The sequence below is a fragment of the Solanum stenotomum genome, chromosome 8 (genome assembly GCF_019186545.1).
Source record: "Solanum stenotomum isolate F172 chromosome 8, ASM1918654v1, whole genome shotgun sequence".
Taxonomy (NCBI): domain Eukaryota; kingdom Viridiplantae; phylum Streptophyta; class Magnoliopsida; order Solanales; family Solanaceae; genus Solanum; species Solanum stenotomum.
This window is the reverse complement of record NC_064289.1, coordinates 51,135,740-51,145,298: the sequence shown is the minus strand read 5'-3', so window position 1 is coordinate 51,145,298 and position 9,559 is coordinate 51,135,740. Positions and strand designations below refer to the sequence as shown.

At 36.1% G+C, this 9,559-nt stretch overlaps 1 protein-coding gene across 1 annotated transcript; it reads left to right on the top strand.

Annotated features, from left to right (window-relative positions):
* The first annotated feature begins 442 nt into the window (after positions 1-442).
* Positions 443-9,284, top strand: LOC125873902 (TMV resistance protein N-like). The gene is made up of 7 exons (XM_049554730.1): positions 443-829; positions 1,322-1,913; positions 1,974-2,711; positions 4,446-4,677; positions 4,843-5,015; positions 8,528-8,583; positions 9,114-9,284. Exons 1-7 carry the CDS (start codon positions 443-445, stop codon positions 9,282-9,284), a joined length of 2,349 nt encoding a protein of 782 aa, XP_049410687.1.
* The last annotated feature ends 275 nt before the right edge of the window (positions 9,285-9,559 follow it).

Sequence of the window (9,559 nt, the reverse complement as noted above, 5' to 3'; positions counted from 1 at the left end):
AATTTGCAAGGTCACAAGCAGGTATTGTTATGCATCAAAGAAAGTACACATTGGAAATTATTTCTGAGGCTGGCATTGGAGCAGCAAAACCAGCTGCCACCCCTCTTGATCCTTATGTCCAGTTGACAACCAGAGAATATGATGAATAAATGGAAAAGGCAAGGATGATAAACTACTTAAAGATGCTACAATATATAGAAGGTTAGTTGGCAAACTGTTATATCTAAATGTCACAAGACCAGACATTGCCTTTGCTACACAAACCTTGAGTCAGTTCCTTCACCAACCTAAGCAATCTCATCTTAATGCTGCACTCAAAGTTGTGAGATACATAAAAGGACAAGCTGGACCAGGTGTCCTGTTATCTAGCAAGAGAAACAATCAACATTGTGATTCAGACTGGGGAGCATGCCTACATACTAGAAGATCAGTTTCTGGTTTTATGGTGAAGCTGAGAGATTCACTAATATCCTGGAAGTCAAAGAAACAAGGAACAATATCTAGAAGTTCAGCTGAAGCAGAATATAGGAGCTTGACAAGTGATGTAGCTGAAGTTGTTTGGATAGTGAGGTTATTCAAAGAACTAGGTGCTGATGTTCAACTTCCTGTGACTATTCACTGTGATAGCAAGTCAGCAATTCAAATTGCAGCAAATCCAGTTCTTCATGAAAGAACAAAACATATTGAATTGGATTGCCATTTCATAAGGGAGAAAATACAGCAAGGATTAGTGGAAACAAAGTATTTGAATACTAAGGAGCAAGAAGCTGATATATTAACTAAAGGTCTGGGGAAGTCTCAACATGAATACTTAATGTCCAAGTTTGGTGTATCAAATTTGTTCATACCTTCAAACTTGAGGGGGAGTATTGAAGAAGGTATTACATAGGACCTACATGTAATTAGTAAGAGTTTATATGTAATTAATAGAAGTTAGAGGGTTAGTTAGTAAAGAATCGGTTAGATTAGTTACAACAAGATTCCTACTTAGTTTGTATAAATGTAGCACATTACTGATTCATTTGTTTTTCTATTAAGCAATGAAATTCATTTCTCTTTCTCTCTAATTCTTCTTCTTTATGTCTAGAACATTCCTAATCAAAGGGAACTGTTCTTCAAGATATCTTCTTCAAGATATCTAACAGAACAGGAGAGTGAGAAACACACCTCAAGTAATATGTGATGGTGTGCATGTATACACACATTTGGTCCAATCACCATTGAAGTCATATGTTTAATAACATATATTAAACACCTTCATTTAGTTTTTGAACATTTATAAAAATGAAAATTAAACAATTTCTTTCTATATTCTGAATAGGAACTTTTGCCGTCTCTACGCTGGCTAGATCTCAGCTTCTCCAGTAGGCTAGTGGGAACACCAGATTTTACGGGGATGCCAAATTTGGAGCGTTTGAATCTGGAGGAATGTAGGAGTCTTAAAAAAGTTCACCCTTCTCTGGGAAATTGCAAAAAACTCATTAAGTTAAGTTTGTATCGTTGTGAAAGCCTTGAGAGGTTTCCATGCATTAACGTGGAGTCTCTTGAACATCTGAATCTAGAGGAATGCTTTAGATTGGAGGAATTTCCAGAAATCATTGGAAGAATGAAGTTGGAGTTAAAGATTAAGGTGAAATGCATTGGGATAAGAGAAATACCATCATATATTATTCAACACCAAGCACATCTTACAGAGCTAGATTTGTCAGACATGGAAAAACTTGTAGCTCTTCCAAGCAACATTGGCATGTTGAAAGGTTTGGTGAAGCTAGATGTCTCGTTATGCTCAAAACTTGGAAGCTTGCCAGAAGAGATAGGTGATTTAGAGAACTTGGTGAAACTTGATGCCAGCTATACTCGAATTTCACAACCTCCGTCTTCCATCATCCGCTTGAACAATCTTATATTCTTGAGTTTTGAAGGACTATGCTTAGAAGATGGAGAGTACTTTGTGTTCCCTCGGGTGAATGAAGGGTTACGCTCATTGAAACTTCTGAATCTCAATTTTTGCAATATAATAGATGGAGGACTTCCGGAAGACATTGGATGCTTATCATCTTTGAAAGAGCTGCATCTCAGTGGAAATGATTTTGAACATTTGCCTGGAAGCATTGCCCAACTTGGTGCTCTTCAAACCTTGTACTTAACATATTGCGAAAGGATTACACAGCTGCCAAAATTTCCAGAGCACTTAAATACAATATTTGCAGATTGGAGCAGTGATTTGATCTGTAATTCGTTGTTTCAGAATATCTCATCATTGCAGCAGCATGACATCTCTGCTTCAGATTCCTTGTCACTAAAAGCGCTTATGAGTCGGGTGGAGAATATCCCAAGTTGGTTCCACCATCGGGGATTTGATAAAAGTGTATCAGTCAATTTGCCTGAAAATTGGTACGTACGTGATAACTTCTTGGGATTTGCTGTATGTTACTCTGACAAATTAATTGACATCACAGTTCACTTGATTCCTTTATGTGATGATGGGACCTCGGGTATCACCCAGAAATTTGCCTTATCCAACCATTCAGAATATAATCCTAAGAATTACTCCTGCTATTTTTTTTTGGTACCTCTTGCTGGCTTATGGGATACATGTAAGGCAAATGGGAAAACACCAAATGACTATGGGCTTATTACGTTATGTTTTTCTGGAGAAATGAAGAAGTATGGATTACGTTTGTTGTATAAAGATTATCCTCAGAAACATTGTAATATTCTTGGGAGAGTGGCCAGTCTCCTCTGCTGCATTAACTGATCTCTTTTAATAATATTGTAATTACTTAACTCTTCTCATTTATGGTTATGGACCATAGCACTATCTTCGATTCGTTGTTTATGAGCGTGCTGTCGAGATAAAGAAATTACTGTAATTTTACCCTTCTTTTTCACTGCAGCTTCGTCTGTTTGTACTTTTATCTGTCCATTGTGCACCTATTTTACTGAGGAATTTGGAGCCACATAATCTAAGGGACTAACTCTAGTACCTTAATTCAGCATTTGACTCTTAAATGTTTACAAACAACTCTCCATGAAGATAAACTCTCTTCTTGTTACAAGCCTTGCTGTGCACGCCTTAACAAAACCTAGGATTATTAGAGAGTTGTCATCAGAACATTTAGAGTTAACTGTTAAGCAAGGTACTAGAGTTAGATTACACGGAAATTTTTAAAAGTAAATGACCGAAGCTTTGGATTATGAATACACAAATATTCTTTCAATCTTAAAGTCTAGAGTCTTGTTAGCAGTGCAAACTGAGAAGAAGAAGATGGTATTTTGAGAACAGAACCGGTGAGACTGCCTATGTAGGGCACATGTTTCCTCTGCCTGAGAAAGAGATTCGTGAAAGAACAAATTGCAGATGATTGGCAAGATAACTTTGCCATATTTAAATATCATTTTGAAATATAATCACATTTTCCATTTGCTAACCCGTAGGCCATAGATGACCCCCAAAAGGAAAATTGCAGATGAACTGTGATATAGACATATTAACTATTCGAGTGACCACATATACACCTTTTATTGACATGAGTGTGTCTTATGAATAGCCAATCTGACCTGGCAACATGCATATTCCTTTCTTGGATCTTATTCTAAAGTTGGCTTTGTCCATATTGAAAAATCCTAAAAGAGTCTTCGATAGCGCCAAACTTAGCCAGAGCATCTGCAATACATAGTATTAGCCTCCTGATAATACTATATTGAGAAGACATAGTTTCTCCTTAATTTTCATATTCCAGTGTTTCAATTTCCAGGGAGGCTTTACCACATCTAACCGAGCACCTTTTCTTCCAACACATTTCTGTTTTGGTAAACAAAATCAATAAACTAATTTTTTGCATACTTTTGTTTATAATAGCTAAATGAGATTTAAATATCAAATATTAGTAGACATGTATAACAAGACCACCTCACTAAAACATTGATGAACTTTTCATACAAACGCTATCACTATAACGAGGTTTGTCTTTCCGTCAAGTTTAAGGGATTTTAGGTATTCTATCTTTTAGTTATAATTACAATTATATTAGTTTTGGAACATTAAATTTTGATATAACAATAATGTAAAACAATTTCTGATTTCACATAAAATAGTGTGTTGACTCTTGTAATCCAAACACCGTTGCACATTTTTCATCGGAGGGGGTAAATTAGACACAAAGGTCATTTGATGCCCGCAAATACAAAAAGAAATTGCTTCCTATCTCAGTTTCTATGTGTTCTCAATAACAGCATTTGCCATCTCTGCAAAAGCTAGAACTCAGGGGCTCTAAAAGGCTGATGTGAGCACCAGATTTCACAGGGATGCCAAATTTGAAGTATTTGAATCTTCAAAGTTGTAGTAATCTTAAAGAGGTTTACCATTCCCAAGGATGTTCCAAAAAACTCATTGAGTTATGCTTGGATGTTTGTGAAAACCTTAAAAGGTTTCCATTTTTTAGTGGGGAATCTCTTGAATCTCTGGAACTATCTTTCTGTTCTACCATCATCTGTTAAGTACCTAGCTCATACTACCAAGCAAAATTTGAGTTCTATGGAAAACCTTATATCACTTCCAAGCAGCATTGGCTTGTTGAAAAGCTTGGAGGAGCTACATGTGTTGAATTTCTATAAACTTGAAAGCTTGCCAGAAGAGATAGGAGATTTAGAAAATTTGGAGCTGCTTGCTGCTCAGTGGTGTCTCATTTCATGACCTCCCTCTTCCATTGTCCGCTTCAACAAGCTTAAACACTTGACTTCTGCAAAACAAAATTCAGAAGTTGGCCTGGAAGATGGATTGTTCTTCGTGTTCCCTCAGGTGAATGTCGGGTTTCTCTCATTGGAAAAACTTGATCTCAGATACAGCAATTTAATCCAGGGAGGACTTTCGAAAGACATTGGATCCTTATCGTCTTTGAAAGTGTTGAATCTCACTGGAAATAATTTTGAACATTTGCCTCAAAGCGTAGCCCAGCTTGGTGCTGTTCAACGCTTGTCCTTATCATGTAGCAAGAGGTTCAAAGAGTTTCCAGGTTTCACGCCGATGCCAAACTTGAACACTTAGATTCTGTCAAATTGTATGAATCTAGAACAGTTAGTAGATTTCACGGAGATGCCAAATTTGTGGACTTTAGATCTCTCAAATTGTATGAATCTTGAAGAGGTTCATTATTCCCAATGTGTTTTTGAAAATCTCTATGGTTTAACTTTACTTTATGTATACAACTTAAGAGGTTTCTGGGTCTTTACATTGATTCTCTAAGTATATATAACTGGGGGATTGCTCTAGTTTAGAAAATATTCCGGAAATCATTGGAAGTATGGCTGGCAACGGGACCGGAACCGGGCAACACTGGCCGGAACCGAACCGGAACCGGGACGGACCGGAACCGGTAATTCTGGAAAAAAATCCGTGTACCCTTCCCGGACCGGTAACGGACCGGAAACCGGGTCCAACCGTTATAAATTATAATTTTTTTATTAAAATTAAAAAATTAGGAACATTACACTTAAAAATTTATACTTTTAAAGTTTTAAATACAAACTTTCAAACTTTTAAAAGTATTAAAAGTTTAAAATTCACAATTTAAAACTTTGAAAATTTAAATTCAAACTTTAAAACTATAAAAGTTTAAATTTCACCCTTTAAAAGTTTGAAAATTTAAATTCAAAGTTCAAACTTTAAAACTATAAAAAGTTTAAATTTCACACTTTAAAAGTTTGAAAATTTAAATTTAAATTATAAACTTTAAAACTATAAAACTATAAAAATTTAAATTTCACACTTTAAATTTTAAAAGTTTGAAAATTTAAATTCAAANAGATTAAAAAAAAATAAAAAAAAATGAACGAACCGGACCGGAACCGGGACTAACCGGACCGGGACGGACCGGTAAATCCCGGTTTCCGTCCCGTTACCCCTCCTGGACCGGAACAATACCGGATCTAACCGGTACTATCCGGAACTGAGACGGAACCGGTAACGGACCGGAACAGACCGGAACCGGTAACGGACCGGAACAGACTGGAACCGGTACCGGTACCTCCCGGTTCCGTTGCCACCCTTAATTGGAAGCATGAAAGCGAAGTCGGATATTCACATGCTAGACAGTGTGATAAGGGATCTAAATTCGATGTGTATGTCATTTACACATTCCTTGTCTCAGGATATCGTTTCCTTGAAGCAAGGTGTTAGGCAATTGGCATTTTTACTTCCAGCTTATTCTTTTTACTGTTTTTTTTTTTACTTATTTTAGTTTACTGTTTCCCTATTTTCTAGAAAAAGACCAAGTCAAAGTTAGTTGCTTAATTTTCTGAAGTTAGTCGCCCTTTATGGTTGATTAGTGGGTCATTTTCTTATTCAGTTTTTATCCACTTTTTAAATTATCTGTTAGACAGGAAATAGTTATCTTTTCTTGTATACTTTCTGATGTTCTCCATGTTAATGATATGCTGCAATTTTAATGAGTTCTTTGTGCTTTAATACTTCAATTCAGTTGAAGGAGAGTTCCATGTTTTAATAGTTTCATTAGAGCCTCTGGTTAATCTTATCAGACCAAAAAGTTTTAAACTAAAACACAAATGACATCCAACAACCTACCTTTAAATCCACCATTCACTCTCACCGGTGGAAATTACCAAATTTGATCTATGAAGATGCAAGCTTTTCTGGAAGCTTATGAACTTTGGAAAATTGTGACGGAAGATAAATCAGTTGTTGCTCTACAAACAAATTCTACCTTGTCTCAAATCAATTCCAACAATGAAAAGAAGACAAAGAAATCTAAAGCCAAGTAACGTTGCTTATGCAGAATGTTGTGGCAGATTCTGTATTCTATGGAATGACTTGTAAAACAACAAAAGAGGCTTGAGATAGGTTGAAAGAACAATATCAAGGCAGCAATAGAACACATCAAATGCAGGTGTTGAATCCGAAAAGAGAGTTCAAGTCCCTAATTATGTAGGAGGACGAAACAATCAGCAAGTGTATTGATCGAATATCCTTAATTGTTAATAACATTAGACTTCTTGGTGAAGAATTTATAGACAAACGGATTGTGGAGAAAGTTCTTGTGACTCTTCCTGAGAGGTTTGAATATTAAATTTCTTCTCTTAAGAATCCAAGGACATGAGAAAACTCTCACTAGGTGAACTAATGAGTGCTTTTCAAGCAAAAGAACAAAGAAGGACTATGAGACGGAACAAGTTCAGTGAAAGACCTTTCTTTGTTCAAAAGCAAAACTTTTGTAAAGGAAAGCAACGGTTCAACCAAAAGAATAAGGGCAAGCATGATGGAGGAAACAATAGTGGAGATGTGAAACAAAAGTTCCCTCCATGCAAACATTGCAAAAAGAAAACGACACATCAGGAGAAGTATTGTTGGTGGAGAGTCGATGCTATATGCAACAACTGTAAGCAGACGGGGCACATATCCAAAAAAATTGCAAATCAATAGTAAAGGTTTCTGAAGCTTTGCAAGCACAACTAGTAGAAGTTGCATACGCACATGAGGAGCAACTCTTTGCAATTTCATACTTTTCAACCAATGAATCCTCTTATTCGTGACTTTTTGATAGTTGTTGCACACATCACTTGTGAAATAATGCTGAAATGTTCAAATTCCTTGATGATACTTACAAATCAAAAGTAAAAGTGGGAAATGGTGAGACTGTAGAAGTCAAAGGCAGAGGTACATTGTCTATCTCAACTATATCAGGTATCAAAACTATTCCTGATGTTTTGTACAAACCTGATGAGTCAATTTTTTTTTAGCATTGGATAAATGCTTGAAAATAATTATTCTTTACATTTTAAGAATCGTGAATGTCATACCCCCGAGCATACACCTTGGACATGGACAACACTTGGAGACCATGGTTGGTCCCAAGAAGGCCCTATGATACATATGAATCAATAGAATACACAAAAGCTATAATAGATAAACCGTTAAAACATATAAAGAACTTTAAACAATGCTTGAAAATACTTGATATAAATAGTTAAATGTTTAGCAAAAAATCTGAGAAAGTACTGAAAACTATCTAACTCTGTCTACCCATGAAGCCTTTACTGTCTAAAGATAGGCGATAAGACAAGGCTCACAACACCTCAAAATACTACTAAAACCAAACAATAAACTAGAGTCCTCCGAAAGCAAGGACGTCTCACCAAAAGCTGACGAGCGGATGATGTGATATCAACGGAATGTCTGTTGATGATCCTAAGTATCTTAATCATCATCATGAAATGATATAAGTAAAATGACATCAACACATTTAATAAGAGTATGTAATAAGGCTGAATAAAGTAAATAACTGACTGAAGGACTGAAATCAACTCAACTGAATCAATATATGAATATGAAGTGAAAATCATTTAAGCTTTACAATAAGATAAGCAATCAAAGTAATATGAACATAATAATACACTTTACTCTGTTGGGAGCTTCTCTAAATCACAACCATCACTATGAGCCTAGCAATGATACAATGTTCAACTCACGTTGCTAGGGTTACCCTATACTTTGTCGGGGTATTTTCCACAGGGTTCAGGTCCAAGATGGGTTCACTGACTGTGGACCCTTTCACCGTCCGTGAACACGTCTGTAAAACATTGCCTTAGAATATTTTTCATAGGGTTCGGGTCCAAGAATGGGTTCACTCCTCGTGGACCCTTTCACCGTCCGTGAAACCGTCCATAGACCATTGACTTAGAATATTTTTCACAAGATTCAGGTCCAAGGATGGGTTCACTTACTGTGGACCAGCCTTTCACCGTCCGTGAACCCGTCCGTAGACTAGTGCCTTAAAATAATTTTCACAAGGTTCAGGTCCAAGGTTGGGTTCACTGACCGTGAAACTTACCACCATCAGTGAACCCTTTCTTATAAGTCTACTTTTCACTGATTCAACTATCTTTTCTTATTCAAACTTCCAATTGACCTTTTACACTTCCAGGTGTTACACAACGGCTAAAAGAGTGTTAAGGTATATTAAAGGAACCAACAAGTTTGGAATTTTTTTTCTAGCATCTGTGAAGTAACTATGAACTTGGTGGGTTACTCTGATAGTGATTAGGGTGGTAGCGTTGATAATTCCAGAAGAACTTCTGGATATATTTTCTATTTGAAGGCAAGTTATTTTAGTTGGAGCTCTAGGAAACAAGAAACTACAGCTCAATCAATAGCAGAAGTTGAGTGCATAGTTGTTGCATCTGCTTTAAAAACAAGTTATATGGATAAGGAAGATGTTGAAGGACTTAGGCATGTACAAACAGAAGCTACCAAGATCATGTCAGTTTAAAAGTTTCAATTTCAGAAAATCTAGTGTTTCATGGTTGAATTAAGCATATCAAGATCAACTTTAATTTTATTAGAGAAGTTCGACAATCTAATGAAGTGTTGCTTGTTCATTGCTCATCTGAGAACCAACTAACTGGCATTTTCACTAGGTCACTACCAAAAGAAAGGTTTGAAGATCCAAGGCAAATAATTTGTGTTTGTAACCAAAAATATCAAGGAGAAGTGTTAGAAAATTGGCCTTATGAAGAACTTAAGATACAATAAGCTCAAATAAAA

What these genes read in the sequence shown, in the direction of transcription:
- LOC125873902 (XM_049554730.1), top strand. Translation starts at nt 443, where the DNA reads ATGGTGAAGCTGAGAGATTCACTAATATCCTGGAAGTCAAAGAAACAA. An exon ending in GAACAATCTTATATTCTTGA is followed by an intron (nt 1,914 to 1,973) that starts GTTTTGAAGGAC and finishes GGGTGAATGAAG; the next exon opens with GGTTACGCTCATTGAAACTT. An exon ending in TTGGAGCTGCTTGCTGCTCA is followed by an intron (nt 4,678 to 4,842) that starts GTGGTGTCTCAT and finishes ACTTGATCTCAG; the next exon opens with ATACAGCAATTTAATCCAGG.